We start from the raw sequence: 25,527 nt of genomic DNA on the forward strand, positions 1-25,527 counted from the left end.
ATTTATTTTCTTTTCTATATCATTTTTTTCTATATCTATCTATATATCTATCTGTATATCTATCTTTGCTAATTCTTCCACTCTGTCAAATTCTTAAATTTTTTTTTTTTTTTTTTTTTGTATACACTACTACAAATTTATGCTTCTTGCCACAAGATGGACTTGGGGGTAAAACAGCACTCGTATACCCTCAAACACTATTTGTTAGACAAGAAAGAGATCATTACAGACAAATGTATCCTTCGACAGTTAACACACTTTGCACATATGCAGAGACTTGGGAGTCCCTTGTGGCTTAGTTGGGAGCTCGCAGCAGGTCTTAACCTTACACTGAGGCACATGCAGAGTCCTCTTAACATTTGGTATCCATTGATGGGAGAGAGCTTTTTTCCACTTGTAGCATCCTCCCATTTTTCAGAAATAATTTTACGTAAATGTCCAGTTACTCAGATTGTGAACGTATCAGAAAGATCGACATTATCGAATTCCACTACGAAGTGTGACTTGGTACTTTCATCTTCAGCATGTTCTGATGGGAAACTACACTGGTGTTCTGTACCAGAGACATTAAAGCATCTCTTTATTGTACCGAAAAAGTCTATATATAAGCCTTTTTACAATTCACAATATGGTGGTCACCTTCGCCCTCTTGGCTTGTGGGTTTCCACGGTTGTACTCAAGTGGATTAAAGTTGCACCAGAGATGCCAGTAATGATTCACACACCTAGTAGCTTCATGTGCGTTGTAAACGCAGATCAACTTTATCCGAGCACTATCTTGGCTGAGAAGGAACTCGAATGTTTGTTACTACAATTGGATAAGAAATCCACTTTTGTCTAAAGAAAAACAGAGAAATATTTTAAGGGAATGGGGGTATTATTATTACAAACTACATTATTTTTTTTATTTTATTTTATTTTTCTTCCACTTCTGTCTACACATAAATGCACAGAGATACAAATTAAACATATTGGAAGTAGTGAATAGAGTTTTTAATGCGTTTAATTAATTAATTTATTTTGTTTTATTTTATTTTATTTTGTTTTGAATTAGGTTTGGTTTAAGGGTATTTGGTAATGCCGTGGGTTATACTCAGGAAGGGTGTCGCTGTGAGTGCAACAGTGGCCACCGCAGCCGCCGTTTCATGGCTCTACCGACAAGATCCTGCTGTTCTATCTCAGGAAACACCAACACTTACGCTGAGTGATATTCCCACTTCATCAGGACAGTTATGGGACTGTATGCGTTTTCTCGACGAAAGACAACAGGAATGGAATGTGGAATCTAACAACTTTCCAAAGGGAAGTGTAACAAAGCGATCGTGCGAAGAACCTAAAATACAAGTTTTGCGACTTGGCTCTCCTTACCCAGTTAATTCAGAAAATGGACGTCCTGCCCCGTTTATGCGAGTTGTTGGTTTTTTACCCGATGTTCTCCCTGAAGAAGTTTTTGAATGTATGACGGACCTGCAACGACGCAAAGAGTGGGATCACAACTATCATATGTTCAGAAAATGGGATGATAGTACTGAAACGAAAGTATTAAATTGTTTGAATACAGTTGAAAGACCAATTGAAATGGTTGCAAAGAAAAATCCTATATGCCAAAATAATTGCTGTGTTTTGATTCCTGATATCCGAAGAAGTGTGATTGACTATGGTTGGTTTGCACACCGTGTTGGACATAAACTTTTAGAGCAATTTGGAATTGCAGATCGTCTTTTTGTTTATGAACGCAGCTCAGTCTGCTATACACCCTTGAATGTTGACACTACGAACACATCTTTAAAGATGTATGACGTACTTTACAGTGGAACGGATGAAGCAGTAAATGAATCTAATGATCAGTCTGAAAAGTTTGCGGAGTGGTTGAATTTATGTGAGAAAGAGCATGATGCAACTCGTGTAAGTGTCAATTATCAACACATACTAATCCTTCCTATCGCTGATGCTGCGTCGCAGCTTTGGTCAAACCCTATGCCTCTTTCTTTCGGTGGAAGCATGGTGGATAAAAAATCCACAAAGCTTGTGTATGATGCCTTCATGAATAGTGTCCGTCTGCATAAGGAAACAAAAAGATTGGATGGGACACTTATGATTATGACATCCGCTAATGATGTGCAAATACCAAGCAGTGTTCCAATGTGGGCCCAGCGAATGATGGCTTCCTTTTTTTCTAACCATGCATATCGCGAAATGTTGAAGGCAATTCGTTCTCACAGAAAGCAAATTCAGTAACTGATTTGCTTTGTAACGATTTATATCTGAACTTTGAGCTTCACATCGTTATTTGCTTCTTCACATGCTCTCTCTCTCTCTCTCGCTATGTGTGTGTATGTGTTTCTGTTTTTCTTTTGTGTAACTTTGTAATTATCTTTCTTTTCTTTTTTTCTCCATAAAATATATTTTACTCTTTATTTATCCCCTCTTTTTATCCTTGCTCTTATTTTTATTTTTTTTTATTTTTATTATGATTAAAGGAAAACTTTTTTTTATATAATAATAACAATAATTGTTATTATTATTTAAAAGGCTACAGAGTTTCTATTTGGGGAGCAGATGAGACTCAAAACATTAAAGGTTTTATTATTTCATGTTCTCTTAGGGCAAGGAGTAGCCTTTTTGAACTCCCTTACCGGAGTGTCAACAACCATGCTGGTGAATGACGACGCCAGCTATCCTCTTCTTCAGTCTGTTACTGCATATGCATTTATTTTTGTTGTTTACGCGCCATTATTATTGATTCTATACTTTCGTAGTCGACATCAACGGTATAAAAATTATAAATTTTTTTATCGTCCATGGAAATATGCCATTCTAGGTCTTATTGATATGGAGGCAAATTTTGTTGTTGTCAAAGCATACCAGTATACAGATATTATATCTGCCCAGCTTTTGGGATGTTTTAGCATTCCATGCGTACTTATTCTTAGTTTCTTTATCTTGAAAATGCGTTTTGCCCTCACACACATAATTGGATGTATTATTGCTACAGGTGGTTTGGTACTTCTTGTTGTTTTGGATGCTGACGGTATATCACGTGATATTGTGAGAGAAAATGTTGTTAAGGGTGATTTATTGTGTCTCCTTTCAGCTGCTCTCTACGCTACAAGTAATGTACTAACTGAAAGTTTTATAAAGCCCCAATTCAGTGGTGGACAAATTGAGATGACAGAGCCTTTAGGTGTAACAGGTACGAGGGAAGAGTGTGGTGACAATCTTGGTGACGTGGTTTTTACATATCGTGAGACTCAACCATCAGGAAGGGTCCGTGATGGTTTCAGTGACTCTGTCAATAATACTCGTACTGGTGAGGTTGAGAAGAATACACAGATGATGGATGGGGAGGAAACGGCGCAGCGACACGGGGGTCAACAAACCTTTGAAGAAGTGACAGATGTATTACCAGATGTGCCAAAGTATATTCCCCTAGTGGAAAATTTATGCTGTATGTCTGCATGTGCACTGGTGTTTGCCACAATACAGTTTTTTGCTGTAGAGTGGAAAAGTTTCGCTCCTAATAGGGGGTCATGGTCGAACAAAAATTGGTTATATCAAATGCTCTTTGGACTAACGATGCTGTGTGTTTATACGGGATTACCAGCTCTTTTCTTGATCACAAGTGCAGCTTTTGCCAATGTTTCCTTACTTGCGGTGAGCATATACAGCATTATTTGGAATGTGACGATTTTTGGTATATTTCCAACGTCCATGTTTTTTGTCTCATATGTGATAATTATTTGCGGCATTCTTCTTTATGATCTATCTGATGTTCACTGGCGGTGGTGCCCCCGTGCCAACTACCCCTGCGGTGACCCACGCGTGACAGTGGATATGTAAGGAAGAAGAAAGAAAAAAAAAAAAAAGGCAGATAGCATAATGGTATCACAACAAGTTAAACGAAGTAAGGTATATATTTTTTTCTTTCAGAGAGAAAGAGGGAGAGAGAGAGAGAGAGAGAGAATGAACGTAGTGGTAATAGGTAGTAATAACTGTTGTAGTATTGAAATTTTGAAAAGAAGACGATAAACGTATAAAAGCCATTATACAGTATTATTGTACGGATCACATAGTTTGTTGATATATATTCTCCAATCTTTTCCGTTTTTTTTTTTTTTTTAATAAATTTCCCGAGAATCATACTTATTCTCGAGGTTTACCTTTCTGTCTGTAGTTTATTATTATTATTATTATTATTATTATTATTATTATTCCTCTCTCTCCGAGAGAGACATCGGTTCAACTCAGTCATGAGAGTGAATATAACATTTTCTTTTGTTCTTCATATTTTGAATTTCACCAACCATAAAGGAAAGAATAAACAATAAAAAAGGAAAATATACTAACAAAAAAAAAAAAAACAAAAAAAAAACGATTATTGGTAATTCAGGTCGTTTCTACCGAAGTGTTTGAAAAGGGGAAAAAAGCAAATAGTAGAGAGAAAGAGTGTATATTTTTCTTTCTTATATTGATTTAGTCATAGCAATGGAGCCTATTTCAGTTTTACAGGAGGCATCTCACGCACAAACCACCATAGCCAATGGAAATTCTTCAAGGAATGTTACAAGCACTGTAGTAGAACCTCCACAAAGTCTTATGATTCCAGAGGAACAATTGAGAGAAACTACAACGGCGGACGATGATGATTACAGTACAGATAGTTCAGTAGGCGGTCAACCACAACAGCATCAGCAAGAGCAACAACAACAACAACAACAGGGGGGTGGTGAGGGTAGAGTTTCAGGTCGTAGGAGGAGGCCGCCACGAGCTTTTTCAGGTCGTGAAAATATAGAAGGAATTACAACTGGGCGTAGCACAACGCTTCCGGAAGTCTATCGCTACTCCACTACAGCTCCACAAAAGACGATATGGAATCACTCTAATGGGTTATATCCGTCAGAATATGTTCGGGTAGGTACTGAGAGTATTACTTCTCTAAGTCTAGAGGACTTGGTGAAGTACAGTTCTATTGATCTTCTTTCGAGGGCATGGCCACTAGTCCCTTCAGCTGCCAAGGTTCTTGCCTATGCCCCGTTTCCTCAACTTCCTGATCTTCCAGAGGTTGTAAATGTCCGTTACCTAGACACTGATCAGGTGGCACGTTTTATGCGACTCACTGCAGTTGAATTTGCGAAACGACAAACGTTTCCTACACCTGTTTTTCTAAGATCGCTGCTTGTAACTGCAGCTGCAAATGCAGAAGCAAAAAGGGTTGAACAGGCTTCACTTTCTGTTCACCTCTACTCTGAAGACTCTCTTTGTTCGAACTGGGAAGATGAGTGTACAGATTCTGATGATCTTGATTCTGATGAGAATTTTAGTCACCATGGCACTGTTATTCCTTCTACTGATGTAAATCATGTGGATTCTCTTGACTGGACGATGGCTTTTATCTCTGAATCCCTAGAGTCACAAATCCCGAGAAGAGTTATTAAACTATTACATTGTGTGGTAGATAGATGTGGCATCAACTCCTCTAGTGCGACGCTTCACTCTTGGGGAGTACAGCGTCTCACTCGCATGTTATTAATCCAGACGGAACGAGAGACCGCCTCCCCGCGATATGCGGATAGTTCGGAGTGGCTTGCCGCCGCGACGGCGCTGTTATTCAAAATGGTACTCGCGTCGCGGCGGCTGGACACACTGCTGTCGGCACTGCGGTGGGTGTACCGCCACCGGCGCCCCGCCGACTCGCTGCGTCTGCAGGGGACCGCCGCGTGGGTCACCGCCTTGGAGACGGCCGTCCGTCCGCGCGTGCGCCTGCCGTTCCCGGCGTCCTGGTCGAAGGCGTACGATGTGCCGCTCGCCCACTCCCTTGGCGCCGACTTCGCCCATCGCATTCTCGGCGTCGCCGTAGCTGCGCACGAGGAGGAGGAGGCGCAAGGCATCATCATCACCAAGAATGGAATATACAAGATTATGCTAAAACCACCATATACAGTACTGGAGAAAAATGAAGATGCACACGTGACAGATTGCTGTGGTGTTTTTCTTGAAGATAATAGGATCGTTATTCAGTCAGTTCGTGCAAAGGTAATCTCTTGTTTTGATTTGGAAACCCTACAAGTTTGTAATTCACCCGATGCAGATGAAATAAAATCAAAAGAAGATAAATTTCAGGTATATATTGGAATGGGGAAATTTGTTTTACCTCATTTTTACTACGACAAATATTCCCCACGTTATGCAAGATTTGAGGCTTCTTTAATGGTTAAAGGAACATTAGAGCCTAAAACAATATTTATTCCTCCTATAACCGAAGCTCTTAGTGTTCAATTTTTTTTATGCACACAACCAACCCAACAAAGTACATCGCTACAACTCGTTCACCTTGAAGTTTTTGGCAAAGTATGGCTATCAGTGAAAATTAGATTAGATGCCAGAAATTCATCCTTGTTTATTCGTTTTGAACATAGTGACGATGTTATAGCGGAAGTTCAACAACCCATTCAAGATAGTTGGACTCTTTGGAGTGCTAACTTAGTACCATCAAATGATCTTGCTATATGGAAAATCTACAAAGATGGTGTATTACTTGATAGTAGTGGAAATGAAGGATTAATGTTTAAACCTACAGTAGGAGCCGGAGCAGCTCCAACAGCTGCATCTATAAGTTTTCTTGAAGGAACGTTTAATGGATATATTTCTGGGTTACAAATATGGAATAAGTATCAATCTGTAAGTGAATTTGTTGCTGCCGCAACAGGAAAAAATTCAGACACAGACCAAAGTGGTCTTATGTGTTCATTTAAAATGAATGAAGGTTCTGGTTGCTGCTTTCAAAGTGAAAACATGAGTCATATTTGGAAAGGTACAACTCCCTTATGGTGTGCTCCACAAACGACAACTCAAGAAAAATATGTTAGGGAATCAGAGTTGATTCCATATATACCATCTGGTGATTATTATGTTCTGACAAATGAATATGAAACTGTTATGGTAGAAAATGGATTTTGCACATGGATTAACACAGAAGGACGTATATTGGAACAACAGTTTATGAATGTTAAACCAAGTGAACTGTACTTTTTATGTACATATACAAATCGTATTTATAGTGTTATTTCTGATAAAAGTGGTTTCTTAAATCTTAGATGGATTCAAGCACTATCTACACCGACAAGGTATGTACGAAGCCTTACAAGTGTTAAAAATAGTACTTTGGTGTGTACAAAAGTACTTAACCTTGTAAAAGATAAACAACAACTCACACCAGTATTACTATCACAATTCATACTACATAGATTAAATATCGCTCTTTTGAGTGGTTTAACAAGTTCTACAAATGCACAATATGTTGCACATATCTTTTTATGGAACCGATCATCCCCACAAACTCTTTCAAGGCTTGTTGATATGTGTAATGACTTAATAACGTTAGTGATATCCTCTAAGTGTGAGGATGATTTTACACTTTTACTTCTTTGTGTTTGTGGAAGAATGTTAACACGTCAAATGAGTTGGATAGGACGAGGATGTCCGGCCAAATTGGTTCCTACTGTAGTTAACATGTATGAAAGACTTCATGAATTTTCTTGCGAAAATGGTGGATTTTTAAGTGAAGCTCAAAATGTGTTCTCTCAGTTGCATCGTGTCTTTCTTGTTGAGTGCGTAAGTCATGATTATCAATTACAACGTATTATGGAAGCTAAAAAATTAACAGATGTGAAAGATTTACTAGTTCCAGAGTATTTACCATCTCTAGTCTCTAGTGTAATTGAAAAAGATTTAAAGAAACCATTTATGACGTTCCTTAATCGTTTAAAAGAAGAATGTCTGTTGGAATCAGAGTCTGTACTAAACGGTAAGAGTACACCTTTTAAACCTTCATATGTAACACTTGCTACTTTATTGGGTATTCTTTCACAAAAGAAAAATCCACAGTGGCACCTAGTTTCTGTGGCTTTAATGTGTTCGCTCTGTAAAGGAATCTTGCGATTGTTTAATTCTACATTTCCTATCACACAACAGAGTGGTAAAGGTCGAACATTGGAACAACTTGATATGTTAAGACAAACATCTATAGGGATTGTGGTGTTTCCCATTGCCCATTTTTTATCTTATCTTGAGATTGATAGTACCGTGGCGGTTGATATACTCAGCATGCTGAACAAGACGCGAGAGTCTCTCGTATCTTATGCACCTGCATTGTCAACACCGCCTGTCACCCATTGTTTTACAGAGACACACAGAGTCGTTATCCCGGCAGCCGCAACATGTCCTCATACCACAGTACTAGATTTACGTCACGCTAAAAGCATTGAACTTGTACAAGAGAGCTTAAAAACAGATGAAACACCATCGGTGCAGATTTCTTTATTAACAAATGAGTACAAAAGGTTAGTAGAAACCCTAAGTAACTCAACTCTACATTTTGACAATGGTGGGAAACTAGAAATTGCTTGTATGCCGACGACAAAAAATCGAGAAATTATTATAACTGTGAATGCACAAGTTGAACTTAGAACTGAATCAACACACTGGATTCGTGATACATGTTTTGCCTTAAGTCATACAATTTTACGTATTACCCATCAACTTCTTTTAACAGATCCTCCAAATACGATTATTCTTCCAAGAGAAAGTTTATTTCGTGGTGGTTTGTCACAAGAAACATTAAAAGAACATCACATTATTACAGGAGTAGAAGAGTCTCATCTTGATCGAACTGATCAAAATGAATTAATACAATTGTGTGAAGAAACTGGTACACTTTTTAATGATTGGCTATCTATGTATGGTAAAAAACGTATACCATATCAAGAACGATTGGAACCTATTTTGAGAAAATTTTGTGCAGCTCATGTTTGGCATTCTCATCGACCAAAAAATATTTCACTACAAAAGTTACTAGAAGACTCATTAGAATATATGAGAAAAAAAACTTTTCTTATATTAGAAGCTCTTCAACAAGGAAATGAAACTCAAATGTTACAAAGGGCAGAATTCTTACTTAAAATGGTAAATCCTAGAGCTAGAATTGAATTTCTTATTGCGGAGCAGCAACAAACTGAGGAACCAATTACACGAGTAACACCATCAACTAGTACACGATTGATGATGCCAAATATTAGGTCGGTTACAGGTGTTACTTCATATTCTCTTGATAAAACAGGAAGTCAGAGTGTAAGTTTTATGAGACGTCTAGCTACTAGTGTATCAGAGTTTTCAAATATTCAATATGGGGGAATGGGAAGTATTTTACGTCCACGTAATTCTTTACTTGGTGCTGGTGCGGTTAGCGAAGGTATACAAAGTACACCTGAAACTGTTTCTTCTCAAGTATTGAGTTTTCTTCTTCGTGGTTATGATGGTATAAGTAATGATGAACTTATAGCTGCATTGGTGAAAAAAGCACAACAAGCCACAATACATACTGCAGCATACAGATTACAAGAAGAATTATGTGTGGCTCACCAATCAGATGAAGATATGACATGGTTATTGGTAAGTTCACATCTATTATACCGAGAACTTGCTTATTTACAACATGGAGGATCATTGAATTCTAATAATGAGGAAAATGTTCGTAATTTATCAAATGATAATGGTATTTCACGTTCTGATTCAATAGTTCATCACTATATTGAAACCATGATAGGATGTGGATTTCATAGAGAATTAGAGCTACAAAAAGCCTCATGTAGTTTTCTTCACTCTATTATTCAACAAAGTCTTTTGAGTAGAAGTGAAAGTGATAAATATAATGAAAGTAAAAATGATGTGGGAGCACTTTCTTTGTGTGCTATTCTCTGTCATCCTTGGGATAGTGTAGATATGTCTATTATTCGACCTGCAAAGATATTTCGTCTTCTTAAAAAATATATATTCCTTTCAATCGATGATACTTTGCCTTCTACATCTGGGAACTCTTTTGAAAGTGATATTTGGTATCGATTTGTTAGAGAATGTGGTATATTTTCTTTAATGCATCGAGGTGTTATTATACCTAACACTTTACAACCTGCTGCTGAAAGAATTAACATTGTTGAAGGTGATACTTTGGGTGTTCATATTGAAGATGCAGATGCTTGCTGTTTAGCACGAAACCATTGGAGGGCACTTAGAATGGAAACAACAATAAATCAGACATCTGTGGATCATGATTGTTTTGCTGGTACACTTAGTGGATATATTCCGACTGACATGATAGATGCCCTTTATTTTGAAGTTACATTAGAATTACTTCTTAATGAACAGGCAATTGTTTCTATTGGTTTGGCAAGTTCTCCAATTTCAACAGCAACTTTAGCAGGTAAAGAGAATTCTGTAGTATTTTGTTCAGATGGAACAGTAAAGTTTGGAAATGCACCTATTCGATTTGGAACACCATGGTGTGTTGGTGATGTAATTGGATGTGGTGTTATGGCTCCATTTAATGATGTATTTTTTACTAGAAATGGTGAATTTTTAGGTATTGCCACCAGATGCTCTTTTGCTATAATGATACCACTTATTGCAGTTCAGGCAATGTCTTCACTTGTTAAGTTAATTGTTAACTTTGGAGAGAATACTCCTTTTAAGTTTGATATTGCTTCATTACATAGTTCATGCCGAACACGTTTAACTTCACCTGTTATGTTAAGTGATAGTGCATTTATTACTGCCCAATATTTGGTGACACTGTGCTTTAAAAATCTTCAACTTCATGAAAAAAGTGAATCTACTGTTAATGAAGATTCCGTTTGTGGACTTTTAGAAGAAGCGGCTGTTTTCCTTCGTGAAATTGTGCTAGAACTTGTTCGACGTATTAAACATATGAATAGTGATACAACTTCTACTTCTTCTGAGGTGAGTCGACGTCTTCGAAATGGTAATGATCTGTTAGCACGTTTATTCCGTACTGTAGGTGTGGTGATTGATTGCTTCCGCTTTAATGCAGTCACGAGTGTGACACACCTTGAAATCCTTCGTCTGTGCTCTGTAACGTTGATTGATGCCCACGACCGCTGGGCGAAGGTGCGGGCGGCGCGTTGTCTTGGAAACGCCGCACGAGCCCTGCGGTTGGATTACTTTGGCGAAGCGGTGCAGGGGCTTCGGCGTTTTGTGACGCCGGAGGTTGTCGTGAATGGCCTTGCGGAACTCGCGCGGGCGAAACTCTTCCGCGAGCGGGAGGCGCCGGTGTTCGTCCCGCGGTGGGCGGGCGGCGGGTCGACGGTGGCGGGAAAAGGGGCTTTTTACGGCGCGGCCCCCCTTCCCGCGACAGGGACGCACCGCGTTGGATTCCGCATCCGCCGCCGCCAGCAGGAAGGCCGGGGGGTCGGCGCACCTCTCGGTGGTTGTTACTACATCGGTCTCACTCACGGACATCCAGAGGTGACAAATATGCAAAACCTTATTAGCAGAAATGACGTCTACGTCTTGCAGGATACAGATGATCAAGATCAGGTGCCACATCTTCTTTTGCGTAGGCACTGTATTCCTCGAAGTAGTCAACGGCGGATCTACGGTAATGATGAAACCATATGGGTAGAATTGAATGCAGATTTAGGTGAAATAAGTTATTATAGAGATAAAATGGTACCCATTGGACTAGCTTTCGCAAATCTTCCACGAGTTGATGACCTTTATCCCTTTGTGTTTCATTTCAATGAAGACGCAAGTTGTGAATTAATTCAAGCTCCTACACAGGCTGATGATCCTTGTGAAACACTAGTAAGTCACTTTCGTCGTAGTGTAGCCATTCATACATTACAACAACTTCATGTAGTTCCTTATTTTGGTAATGCAGTTTCTCAATGGATCTATCGTTTTTTACCTCGATCACAACAATATATGGATAATTGTCTTATAGCTTTAGCAATTTTAGGAGGTGAAAAGAGTCATGAATATTCTCAGCATGAAACTCATGGGGCAGTTGTTGTAGATTCTATTTCGGATATAACTTTAAAAGCTCTTGTGTATCTTGAAGCTGATAGTGATATGCGTTTGTTTCCTACAAAATTTTCAGAGATTAAACCATCTTTTGTAAGACCACCATTATTTTCACTCTGTGAAAGTGAAAGTCTAAAGTGCTCTAGTTGGCTTGTTTCAGAATTATGTCGGAGTTTGTTTGAAGCATCAGTTATTCTACCATTGATAAATTCTGAAGAAGAACGTCGTCGAGAGATTGAAGGAGGTTTCTTTAATGTGACAACTAATGCTATTAATTTGAACTATGTGAGTCTTTTTAACAGTATACCGGTAATAGGAAATGAGTTAAAATACTCTATATCCAGTACAACCCCTGATATGCCTATGTTACAGTCTACATCTATGTCATTTAAAATAGTTAATGGTGAACAAACACCCTCGGGAACTCCTGTGACAATAGATAGACGATTTTCAAGTATTTCTATTTTTAGTCCTTCTCCTTCTATTGGTGTAACACAAGGAAATGGTTATTCTGTTCTATGTGGTAACCTCCTTGTTGAAAGTGTATTTTCATTTGCTGTAAGTATCACGACAACGGCAAGCGCGAATAATTTGTTATATGTCGGTGTTTCATCAGAAACCAATCTTCCTACTGAACCTGAAAAAGTAGCTTCTTGTAAAAAAATTTGGGCTCTTTGTAATCATGATACCGATCAGACAAACAGTGTAAATTGTTCTGTAGGACCTAGAATGATTTTTAGTGCAGAACATATATTATTTGGTTCAGGAGATATTGTTATTGTTAGAGTTAATCAACACGAAGGTACAGTTTTCTTTTCCCGTATACGAGGTGGTAATCGTGTGGATTTTGGTATTCTATTTGAAAGTATTCCAAAGAGAGAGAAACTACGACCTTTTGTTTTAGCTTGTCCAGATTCAGTTGTAATATTCTCCTTTTTAAATACCCTTACATTCCCTGCGAGGAATACTTTCCCTCGTAGTAGCATTAGCTTATGGAAAGGATCTTCAGAACCTTTGCTTTGCAGTTCTTGTGGAGTGGAACTTTCAGTTTTCTGGTATGAGGGTGAAGGAGGACTTCTCTTATGTGTTGAGTGCTTTAATAGTTGGCAGCACCCTAAAGTTATGTTTCACTTAGCTCGAGCAGAAGATCCTCTTCCTGACTATCTTGTCTCACAATACAGCCCTAAGGAACTTTTGGTTGGTACGGTAGTTGAGTTTGTAGAGAGTTCAGTCTTTGCTTGGTCAAGTGAAAAAAGTGTAAATGTAGATATTGAAGGATGTTTTTGTATAGCAAAGGAAAACACTGGTTTTGCAACACTAGAACCTCTCTCTGTTTATGGTGATCAACAGATTGATATTTGTTTGAGTCATATTGCTGGTGTTGATGGTTTTCCTTTCTCAGGATTACAATCATTTATTCCACTATGGCGGGTTGGGGGTGTTTCAAAGTCAAGCTGTACTTTGAACGTTGATACACTTTTGGTAAGCTCTACTGTAATTCCACATGGAACAAAAGTTATGGTTGAGCTACAAATTATCAGAACTGATGAGGGAGAATCAGCAAAGGGATGTGGTCTATTTGTTGGAGTAACCAATTTATCTGGTGGTAAACAAGTGATTAATACATCTGAGCTTGAGCGTCGAATAGCGAATAACAAAATTTGGGGAACTTGGTGCGATGGACGTGTTGGAATGTCCTCCTCCTTTACTGTCTATCTTTTTGTAGACCTAACACGTGGGCGTGTGATGATGAGTTCGACACTTATGGGCCTTCATGCCCATCCTGTGATGATCACCTGTGGCTGTCCCTTTGGCGAGGATGTTCGACTACGCGTGGCGGTCTTTGCCCGTGAGACGTGCCGCATCAGCAGTGGGGGCGGTTTCGTCTCACGCGATGATTTGGCGCCCGCCCCCGCGCCCGTCGCCATCGCGTTGATGCCGGACGCCGCCGTTGGTCCTCCGCACGACTTGGCGGCCGCTCCCGTCTTTCTTTTCGATACCGCCGCCCAAACACGTGCGCACTCCGCAGCCGCTTGGCGTTTAGCACCTCGTGTGGAGTGGGAAGATAATGGGGTCCTGTTTGCTATTGGTGACACCCTCACCATCGCACGTGAAGAAAATCTTCTCGTCGTTTATCGCAATGGGTTGCACATAGCGACACATACTCTTCCAGTGGAATCGGTTCTCACCCCTCAACGACTTGTGGTCTATCTTTCTACTCGAGGAATGATTGCTACTGTGGTGGCCCCACTCTACGGAAAATCCCATCTTGGAAAAGTTATACAAACAACTGGAACAGGTGTGGGCATAGTAGAATGTATGTGTCAGTGTCAAGGAAAAAGAAGATATGCAGTTCGAAAAAAAGATGTTCGTTATTGTGCTCTTGCAGCAAACTCTACAGAAATTGAAACAGGTGCACGAGTCATTTTTAAAGCAGGGAGCCCTCATGAACCCAAACGTGGTATCGTAACCTCAATTGAAAATAATACTATTAATGTTCGTGATGAGGAAGAGAAACGAATGTGGTTTTCTGTTCATTTGGGTTCACTTTACTTGCTTGATAATGAAGATACAAATGAAGTTGTTCAATTACAATATCCTTTTATGACCCCTCCTTCAAGTGCTGTTACACGTATATTTGAGGTTGGTAAAACAAAATATCGTGTTCAGTGCAACGGATCTTACAATGGAATCATGTTTGATCTTCAAGCACATGAGGCGGTTATATTAACAGGTCTATCAGTTATGACGCATACAACAGGACGACATCGTGTAGACGTCTTTTTTAAGAAAGGAACCCATAATATGCATGAACGTGAATCTACAGCTTGGACTAAAATATTCTCAAATCTTGTAGAGATGCACTCGGGACGACAATTTTCTATTACTTTTCCTGAAATTCATGTAGATCCCAATACTACATTTGCTCTATATATAAATGCTACACATAATTGTGGAGTTGGACATTATTCTAAAGAAGATGGTTGTACAGGAGCAATTTCAAGTAAAATGGATTATGATGGTACTCTTACTGTTTATGTAGGACGTACAAGTGAAAGTAGTACACCATTTTTGGAAACAAATAATATTCCACGAGGTTTTTGTGGTTCTATAATGTATATGCAAACAAAAGATACAAGACCTTCACTTATGGACAAAACATCTTTGAACTTTAGTAGAACTCAAGGAAGTAATGAAACGCATAAAGATGTTATTATTCTCAAGGGACAACCGAGCGCCATGTCATTGTCACCATCTGCAAATTTTGTAGTAGAAGTTTTTGAGGGTTCAATAGTAATTGAAAAACTTATTCTTCCCATTTTTTTTGACGTTAATGTAAGACATTCGATGGGTATGACACAGTTACGTGTTTCACTCTTTTACACTAGTAATGATGATTCTGTATGGGAAACGCATACAGAACATCAGTGGATATGGGCATACTATACTGTATTACCTTTTATGGGTGATGCACATGAATTGTGTTTGGATGGTCTGAATATTGGCTTAAAGAGAGGATCATACATTTTCAATGCCTTTTGTGTAATGGGTGTGGGTCAAACCCTAGAAGAAGAAGAAAAAGAAAAAAAAGAAGAAAAGTTTGCATCCTTGACATGTTTTCTAAAGTCCACAGAAGATGGTTATAAAGTGCAAAATAAGTTTTTTTCTGTTCGTGATTTTACTGGAATTATTTATGCTGCTGCGGCAAATGATATCATTATGTCAGAAAAGCAGTCTGCTATATCTACTGGTAGCCATCTTAACCAAAATAATTCAGCATCCTATAATGGTATAATGTTTGATCTTCGCAGCAAACGAGATATTTTATTAGAAGAAGTTTTTTGTGTTGCACAAACTACAACAGATAATGTAAATGTGAAAATATACTGGAAAGAAGGTACTATGGAAGGTGCTGAAAAGACACCTTCACAATGGCAGCAGGTTATTGCTAAAGATCTTTATCTTGTGGATAAGCAATCTTTTTCTCCAGGTTTACTTAATTTACACCTTCGAGCAAATCAGGTGTACGCAATTTATATCAATACATCATCTAGTTGTGGGGTTCGTTTTTACAATAGTAGTGATGGACATGTAGGGGATGTTGGTGACGAATTTGAGGATGATGGTGTGTTAACTATTTTTGTAGGTAAGAAAAGTGAATCACCAATACCGTTTGCAGAAGTTCCAGCAGAACCTAGAGCGTTACGTGGACGCATCACATACCGTCCTTTTTTGTTAAAACCTTCACAATCTCGTAATCAGGCTGTTTTTTCAGTTTTGAAAGGTTTTGTCGTTACTCGTATTTTAGCAGCACTAATTGCATACGTTAGTGGAACTTCTACTGGTACAACACTATTTGAAGAAAAGAGTGTTATTGAAGCTCTTGCTATATTTGCTACATCAAAAACAAATACTTTATGTGATGCAGAAACTGCAGGAAATCTTCTGAGTAGCTCTATGCGAGGTATCCCTATTGAAGATTTACGAGACAGTATCGTCACACTACCACTTGCTGGGAATGAACAAATAAACTTTAATGCCTATAGTCAAGGAGACCTTGCACTAGTTGCCAATGTTAATGAGATGGAATTATCACGGAAGTTGGTTCGTTTAATTAGTAATCCTGATGAGAAATGTTCTGTCTTGTTAAAAGAAGAGGGAAATCCAAACAATAGTTATACATTGTCATTGGATAGTTTACTTCCTATAATAGAGTGTCCAGATTGTCATCTACCTTTTGCCTCTCAAAGCATTTGTGAAAAAACTGGTAAAATTCATTTACCTACCTCAAGTGAAGAAGATCGTCTTATTATTATTTTATCAAGGTATTTTTCAAATCGCTGGAATATAAATAAAGAGAGAAGTATGGCTTGTGCAAAGTTAATTCTAAATAATGCAGCGTCACACAATATTTCTTTTGATGTTTTACACAAAGTAAATAATACAGAAAATTGTATTACTTCAGTACAAAATCATCATACAACCGAGTATACTATATCTCCTGAATATTTTTTTGAAGGTGGATCTAGTAATACAACTTTTGGTTTTATTTGCCCTTTTGTATATCATGAAACTATGGGTGCATTTAACTCTATTTCTTTTACTTCCTCTACTGGGGCTTGGAAAGTCATGTTTCTTTCTGACCTTCCTTTTCGTATCGCTGATAATAGTCCTCTTAAAGTGTTTATTATATCATTTGGGGTTATTCTTCAAGATGGGACTCGTGAAAACTTACTATCCTACCCAGTATTATTTTACGGTATAAAAGGTGGACCAATTCATCTTGAATTACCATCATTCGCAACTTCATTACATTTTTCATGTTTTCCTTATAATGGTTATGTCCACCTTTATTTAGATGTACAAGAGAAGTTATTACCTTCTCCTACACCTATGATATCTTCTCCTGTGCAAGTTTGGATGTGGGAAAATGGTAGCGATATTATGGAATTGCATCCTAATGAGGTATGTAAATTAATGGGCAAATTTGATTTTGTAAACTGGACCAAAGGGAAACCACGATTTTGTCAACTTAGTTTGACATCTAAAAGTAAAAATAATGTGTTTTTTTTGGAGTTACAAATAATTATTCCCAAACCGATGAATATAAAATTATGGGAAGGAAGTCGTAATCAAGTGATTCATCGTGGGTTTAATATATCTCGTGATGAAGAAGTTACCATTGCTTTTACTGTAGACGGAGATTTTATTATTTATGATAAAGATGATAATATTCGCTCTCATATAGTTTTTGATAGTACCCTACTGTCAATGGTAAATGGATCTCTAGCAACTGTAGCAATAATGAATGCCGGATCACATTCATTATTGCTTCGTCTTTCTCATCCAAGTTCTACAAAGAGAAATGATTTAGTGAGTCGATATACTAATTGTACTACTGAACCTAACTCCTACACACCATCATGGGTTTTGTATGATTCAGATAAAGTAAGTATTTCAGAAAATGGACTTACTGCAAGTTGTAATGGTGAATCAGGTCAGGCAGTTATTGGTTCACCTCTTCCCATAAATGGATTATCTTCCTTTATTCTGCAGATTGATCGAAGTGATCGAGAATCTGGTGATTCTTTAGGTTCTGGTCATTTTGCAGGTATTGCTCTTTCAACTTTTTCTCAACTTGCACCACATTTTGAAATGTTGCGTAGACAAGTTGATAGTGTATGGGCTGTACAAGATGTCTATGATAATGATTCCTTACCTACACAAGAACCTCTTTCACCTTTAAATAATTCATCTGGATCTTTATTTGTTGCTGGAACCAAATTATGTTTTATTCTTAATCGTGAAGATGGTACACTTTCATTAGCAAGGGATAATGAACCCCCAAGAGTCGTATTTCGTAACATACCTCCAAACATGCCTTTATCACCTTTTGTACGGTTAGATCACGCCAATGCATCAGCTACTTTATCACCTTTTTCTTGTAGTACATTAAGTGGTGAAGGAGAACTAACATCTCCTTCTACAATGCTCAGTTCACTCCCCATAACTCCTTCAATTCTTCGTCGATTTCCATTCCGTGTAGTGGTGTCAATATTTCACATTTTTCGTCGTGTGATAAATTCTCTTCCATCGCATCAAGTGGCTCTTATTGAGAAGTCTTGGAATGATTGTTTTAATTCTACTAGGATGGCTTATCGTCTATCTAATGCAGTTCAATCACTTGTAGAAATAGGTGCATTTTCAAGACGTATGGTTTATGCAAAAGAAGATGAAATTGAAAAGTTTTTTTATAAGAGTTCAGTACAAAAAATAGTTCAAAGTCTTTCAGAATATCCAGAAAAACCTGTTTTAGTAATTTCAGATTTAAATGAAAAAGATGAAATTGTTATGATTTTACCAGATGATTATGAAATAATAGGAAGAGTAAAAGATAGTTCTATGATTCGATTATTATATTTTAATGAAAATGGACCAAATGAGTATACTCTTCATTTATTTAACCTTGAAGAATCCAATATATTTATTAATAAATGTAATATAGTTGCTAAACATCCATGTGTAATGTATCAAGAAGATATTATACGGACATTAAATGAAACATCATCTTACTGTGGTGTTATAACTCATGGATGGTATGACTGTACGTTAAAATCGGTTTATTTATCAAAATTTAGTGAATGGCAACAACAAGTTATTGCAATGTCTTTAATTGGTGCTTTAGAACATTGGCATTTACATTATTTCTCTCATGGACATATAAAACCTGAAAATGTGTATCTACGAATGGATGGAAGTGATATTCTTTCCTGTACCTTGTGGAATATCTACTATTTAAAACGTGATGATTGTTATGCTTCTAACGAATTAAAAAGTAAAGGAATACGTGATATGAAAAGTGATAGATGGAGTTGTGCTCGCATTATTAAAGATTTTTCTTCTTTGTTATCTGCAAATATTAAATTTGTTAATTTGGTGGATCTTATGATGAATACAGATATGAGTATTTCTGAAATTATTCTTCAAACTGGGGCATTTTCAGAAGTATCGCAACAAACTCTTGATGGACCACAGCAATGTCTTCGAACTGGAGCTCATCTTCACTCTGGAACAGGTTCATACAATGGAATTATGTTTGATTTGGTTGCAAAACAAGTTAGGGTAAAGATTACTAAAGTTACTTTTGTTCCTGATACAACTGCTACATCTAGAGTAACTCTTTTTGTTCATGATGGAACGTTTATAGGTGTAGAAAATGAAAAATCTGCTTGGCAAATTGTACTACAAAGAGAAATGCAACTTTCTCATAAGGTAGAAGTGGAATTATCTGATTTTGAACCTATTATTATTCCAGCAGGTGACCGGGTAGCTCTTTATCTTCATACTACAAGTGGTAGTGGTGTTCTTTTTTATTCAGAATCTGATGGTGTAAAAGCAGACATGGCAGAAGTGGAGGAAGAAAACGATTTTTTAGGTATTACTGTTGGTAAAAAATCTGAAAATGTGCTTCCCTTTGTTGGTATTCAGAATCAAAAACGTCTTATTAAAGGAAGTATTACGTATGTTTTGCCTTCTGAGAGAAGTGAATATAGAAGCCAAATAACCAAGGGAGACTCTGATGAAGTAGTAAATTATGTAAAGAAAAATATTGGTGAACCTGTTATTGTGGAAAACTCTAGACCAGGTTTGGTTCTTGATTTTCACGAAAATGATTATCTTATTTTCCTTGATGGTGGAAGGTGTGAATGGATACCTAGTGATCATGTAAAGGAAACAAACATGGATGAATCACCTGTTTGGTGTAATCTTGAGGATAGTCTTCAAAACATATTATGGAATAGACAAAAAAAACTATTGATAAATTCTAATCAATATCCATATAACCGAGAACTTATCTTTCAGAAAATAGGAACTAATGGAGTTAAGTTTTTAGGTACATCTTCTTTACCAGAACAAACTTGGTGGATATCTGATCTTATTACAACATCTTGTGTGGTGTCCGTATGGCAGACTAATGCCCATATAAATACATCTTTATATTTGGTAATATCTTTAGATGAATTTTCTATAAACCATCTAGACATGACAGAAATCCTTAATCATGGGCATGCTTTTCTCTCCATAGATGAATGGGAACGAAGTGTAATATTATCATCAGAAGATAACGGAAGTTTGATTAAGAAATTACCAGATGACCTTTCTAAAGTTAAACTTCGTTTGGCTTTTGGTCCTGTAGATGATGATATGGAAGATATTCCTATAAATGCTTTTATTACCTGTCGTAGTGATGTGCTAGATATTCGAACAGTAACTGATTCAACAGCTCTTGTCTTTATTCAAAGAAATGCTTCTTTACAAGGAACTTTTGTTTTGAATGGTGTGACAATAAAGTGTTCAATGCAAGCAGGAAAGATACCAACGTTTTCTTCCACACCATCAGTAGCATGGCATTCTACTATTTCTATTAATCTAGTATCTCTTGATACCAATAGGCCAAAGATGTTTGAGAGGATGTTAACTACAACATCAGAAACATTGAGTGAAGAGGAATCAGTAGTAGTAAAATCAAAAGAAATTTCTCCTTATTTGGTGGAAATAAAATCTGGACAAACTTGGATTGAAGAAGAAGTTATTTTATTTTCACTATCTCACTCTCTAGAAGTGAGTAAAGGGTTTGTGCAACAAATTTCTCATGGCAAACGTTTATTTTGTAATGTTCAGAGACCAATTTTTGAAGGTTCAAAAGCTCATGAAGTAGAGATTTTAATTGTGGCATCGAAATTTAATCCAATACAGTTAGCATTTATACATCCTTCTAAGAATTGGTGTAGTGAAATCCCTTTACCTGTGTTTTGTAGTAATGAGAATATTTTTATGTCTCCTTCAGCCTCTGTACAAAATATTCGAGTTTCTCTTCGTATCTTCCCTTGGGCTAAACGGGCATTTGCGTCAGTTGATGGAGGTGTAATGTATGAGGTACTTCCCGCATTAGATTGTCCTTCAGAATTTCAGTTAAGGTTTTCTTTCTCAGGCCCAGGATCTTATATTCGAATTTTGAGCTGGCGAGTGTGTGAACATATTGAACTAAGTCTTTCAAGGGACGCATTGTTAACCATATGGAGTCAGTTTAACATTAATGATATTTCACCAAATGTTTCACATTCTGTAGGTATTCTAACTCGTCATTCACGATCAGCTATGGTTGCACACTCTTCACGTAATGCTGATTTTGGTATTGTATCACAGATTGAATCAGTGATGGTATCATATGCTAGACAACTTTTGGGAACTGTCATTCTAGCTGCAAAACTTTCAAAAACCCAAAAAATACTACGATCTTTACTTCCTTTTACACCATTATGTAATGATTTATTGGGTTTAGAAAATTTAGTTTATACAGAAATAAGGAGAAACTCTTTTGTATTACTTGCAGAAGCATATGCTTGTCTTGCAACCCCTAAAATAGTTCAAACTGTTGAAAAGGTGGAGGCAAGTATTAATATCATCTTTGTATCATTAAAGAATGATAATATATTACAGATCCTATCTTCTTCATATGGGACAACCCTAATTTTATTACTATTTCATACTGCTACAATATATTCTCGTTCTATTAGGCATATGGCTCTTCGTTGTGCCCTTATATTAATTAAAAATCCACATTGTGCTCTACCCTCACATGAGACTTTAACTGCTTCTTTTGCTCCTCTATTGCGTATGATGAATGGACTTTGTCGAAGAGGCAAAATGTCTTCTACTGTTATTCAACTTGGAGTTTCCCTTATTTGTGAAATGATATCACGATATCAATTAGAGCGCCCAACACTAGTGGCACCTGGTAGGGTTTCTGCAGTACCATATGCGATTGTTACTTGCACTAAAGTTGCAGTTTCAGTTATTACAGCTAATCCACCGCTTCCTTTACCTGAAGCTCTTGCAGAAGAACCTCAAGGGGGTCATTGTATTAAGTATGAAATACGCACAAGTACTCCTTCTCCCCAAGGATTTAAATCATCTTATGGTGTATTTTCAGAAACTTTTAGGAGCACTTTTGGTACTAAAAAATTTGAAGTGGTACTAAATAATACAAGAAGTGGTAATGTTGTTGTTGGATGGGATATGGATGCAACTTTACCAGGGTCTATTTCGGAACAACCATTAATAGAGGGATCTGCAAGAACGTTATTACCATCATGTGGTTATTTTATTGATACCAGTGGTAAGGTATTTATATGTTTAAGTCACAAGAAGGAATCTCAACCTTTAAAAGTAAGAGCAAGAGGAGGAGATGTTATTGTTGTAAAATGTTTATATCATGAACAAGCTATTATTATTAATCTTCGTCGTGGTGTACGCAATGAAACAACAACTCGTTTTGAAACATATCCAAATGAAATGCTTGCACTTCCAGTCTTTTTTACTGAAAAGATGGAAGATGCAACTTTTAATGGAGACACACTTTCAGATGTTTCTCCAGGAATAGATGTTGCTCAGCTCTACAATAAACTTCAGGAGTTTCCAAATCGTGTTGACACTGATGTCGTTCCTCAATCTTATGAATTTTATGCTGAATTGGCACTTTTTTGTCAAACTGTTATAAACTCAAAAGATTCTCTTGCTTCTTTAGAAACTGAGGTCCCAGAAAGCGTTCATTCACATGATTTGGCGAGTTTTCCCCTCTTGTCAGCTTTCTTGGGTGTTAGTGCATTTAGTAATGAAGTTCCTTTGTTTCCATTGTTACCATACCTTAAACGTTTAAGAATATTTGATGTTCTTACCTCAGTATTCTCTGTTGTGGTGGATCTAAGACGAAAAACAGAGTTGTTTGATTTGTGGAAAAAGCTTAAAAATCTTTGTTCTCTTAAATCTTCTGAAAAGATTCAAAATGAGACTATGAAACCTTTTCGATTTCGTTCAGGAAGTAAAGCTAATGTTATTATTCATACAATGCAAGCTCGTCCATCTGTACGACTTGGACCCTACCCAACTCTTATGCGATCGGTATTTGGTCAACTTTTTGTTCAACTTCAACGAAGTCCTATTTCTATATTTTATGCTTCACCTATGTTTACGGTAAAACTTGCAGGATTTGGTTCTACTGATGCTGGAGGTCCATATCGTGATGTCCTTTCACAGTTAGCTACTGAGATTATGACGACGCATCCAAATGGTACTTTTCAACTAAATCCTCTTTTTGCACCTTGTGGTCGCGGTGGTCAATCCGCTGTGATGCCTAACGTGGTTGTTGCATTAAGTTCTCAATCATCTCTTATGTTTGAATTTTTTGGAAGATTACTTGCTGCATGTTTTGTGACAAAAGATTTACTTGCGGTGGAGTTTCCACCGTTGTTCTGGAAACTTCTTTTATCTGAGGATGTATCGTCACGAGATCTTACTTCCATTGATTTTGACATTCTTCGACAATTAACACCTGAAGAGTTAATGGATCGTACAGCAGAAGAATTAGAAGAAAGGTTTCCAGGAATTCAAGAATCTTGGATGACATTTTGCGCTGAAAATCCTAACGCTTCTTTGGATTCTGAACTTCCACCAAGCAACACGCATTGCGCTAATATACTATCTGAACAAATTGCTCTTCTAGAGCTGCATAAATACGATATTGCGATGAATTACATTAAACATGGGTTTGATGAAGTTATTCCACTGTATACACTAAATGCGTTTCGTTGGCAGCAGGTTGAACTGATGGTATGTGGAACTCCCAAACTCTCCTATGATGCTTTACGCAAGGTTTGCCAAATAAGCTTGCCTCCAAATGATACACAGATGTTTTTAGGGGTTATTGAATCTATGACTGAAGAAGATCGAATGTTACTCTTACGCTTCACAACTGGTCAAACGAGATTACCAATAAAGGAGCCAATAAAGGTTCAGCGAAGTGGGGTTCAGGATTCTCTTCCGACCAGTAGTACCTGCTTTTTTACACTTCGTTTGCCTTTTTACTCTTCTCCAGAGTCTATGAAAGAGAGAATTCTTTACGCTATCCGTCAATGTAAAGCTATCGACACTGACGGTCAGGCACGGGAGCATATAATTCTAGATACTTGAGCCACAGTCAAACGGAAAATCAATGTGGTCTGAGCTGTTCTCTTTTATAATAGAGAGCAATGAAGAATAAAAAAAAATAAAATACAGAGAAAGATTTTTATTACGATACTTCAGCAAGATAGCAACAATGTAAAACCTTTATATTTCACCTAGCACGATATCACCAAAAAAAAAAAAAATTGTTTTTTTTTTCTGTGTTTCTTCTAGCAACTAGTACGCCCTAAAAAAAACTATTTAGAAATTTTTTTATGTGGTGTAAATGCAAAATCAAAGTGGGAAGAATGGGTTTCCCATGCATGCCCTGGTTTTTGATGTAATAGACGTGCTGAATGAATACACTAACAATAATTTTTTTTTCTTGGCTGTGGTTTTTATTGAGTTTTGATTTTTCTTGGTATTAACATCATGATCGTACAATATACTTTCCAATCAGGTGATAAAAGGAGATGCTTTTTTTTTTTTTCTATTGGTACAATAAGAAGACTTGTTTACTATACCGATATACTCCCCTCAGGGATCAAGAGTATTTATGATTCACACCAAATTTCTCTTTCTTTTTGTTTTGGTATTGCAGAAGTGAGTGAGTATTAAAAAAGAAAAAAAAATAATAATAAGATTAACAAGAGAAGGAGAAAAAAAAGGATAAAAGGAATGAATGTCCATGCGAGTAATGAAGAGGAAGATTTGACGAGTGTGGAACACACGCACGGTGATGTGATGACAAGAAGAGGAGGAGAAAATGATTATGATCAACCTCCAGCGGCACGTGTAAGAGTGGAAACTTTACCTCAACCAAGATGGACGTGGTATGACATTGCCGTGGTGGTGGAAGGTGCATATGAATCTGTGTATAATGCGACATGGCACTATGTGGAGGGTGTTGGTGGTGAGGGATTCGGTATGCAAGTGAAAGAGGGGCATCCACCGCAACTGTGGACAGACGATGAGGTGAGGAAGGGTTCTGTAGAGGATGATAATGATAATGAGAATCCCGAGGATGGACGTCTGGAGTTGATGGTGCTCACCTCTGAGAAAGGATGGTCATACACAGAGTTCAGTATGGAGGAGAGCTGTGATATTTATGTTAACAAGGAGGTGATGCGTGTATGGTATAAAATTCTAA

At 37.4% G+C, this 25,527-nt stretch overlaps 5 protein-coding genes across 5 annotated transcripts; all 5 read left to right on the forward strand.

Moving 5' to 3' along the window:
* Nucleotides 1-156: 156 nt before the first annotated feature.
* Nucleotides 157-840, forward strand: TM35_000017310 (uncharacterized protein; the record flags this gene model as incomplete). Its single annotated transcript, XM_029021412.1, has 1 exon — nucleotides 157-840. The coding sequence occupies one exon, from the start codon at nucleotides 157-159 to the stop codon at nucleotides 838-840; it is 684 nt and encodes a 227-aa protein (XP_028887920.1).
* Nucleotides 841-1,076: 236 nt separating this feature from the next.
* TM35_000017320 (uncharacterized protein) lies at nucleotides 1,077-2,237 on the forward strand (the record flags this gene model as incomplete). The annotated part of the gene is made up of 1 exon (XM_029021413.1): nucleotides 1,077-2,237. One exon carries the CDS (start codon nucleotides 1,077-1,079, stop codon nucleotides 2,235-2,237), a length of 1,161 nt encoding a protein of 386 aa, XP_028887921.1.
* Nucleotides 2,238-2,558: 321 nt separating this feature from the next.
* On the forward strand, nucleotides 2,559-3,839 carry TM35_000017330 (uncharacterized protein; the record flags this gene model as incomplete). The annotated part of the gene is made up of 1 exon (XM_029021414.1): nucleotides 2,559-3,839. One exon carries the CDS (start codon nucleotides 2,559-2,561, stop codon nucleotides 3,837-3,839), a length of 1,281 nt encoding a protein of 426 aa, XP_028887922.1.
* Nucleotides 3,840-4,484: 645 nt separating this feature from the next.
* Nucleotides 4,485-24,404, forward strand: TM35_000017340 (uncharacterized protein; the record flags this gene model as incomplete). The annotated part of the gene is made up of 1 exon (XM_029021415.1): nucleotides 4,485-24,404. One exon carries the CDS (start codon nucleotides 4,485-4,487, stop codon nucleotides 24,402-24,404), a length of 19,920 nt encoding a protein of 6,639 aa, XP_028887923.1.
* Nucleotides 24,405-25,055: 651 nt separating this feature from the next.
* TM35_000017350 (putative retrotransposon hot spot (RHS) protein) lies at nucleotides 25,056-25,526 on the forward strand (the record flags this gene model as incomplete). The annotated part of the gene is made up of 1 exon (XM_029021416.1): nucleotides 25,056-25,526. A coding segment is annotated over one exon (471 nt), but the record flags the coding sequence as incomplete, so codon positions are not given.
* Between the last annotated feature and the right edge of the window lies 1 nt (nucleotide 25,527).

This window comes from Trypanosoma theileri, assembly GCF_002087225.1.
Source record: "Trypanosoma theileri isolate Edinburgh chromosome Unknown TM35_Tth_1_V1, whole genome shotgun sequence".
Taxonomy (NCBI): Eukaryota; Euglenozoa; class Kinetoplastea; order Trypanosomatida; family Trypanosomatidae; genus Trypanosoma; species Trypanosoma theileri.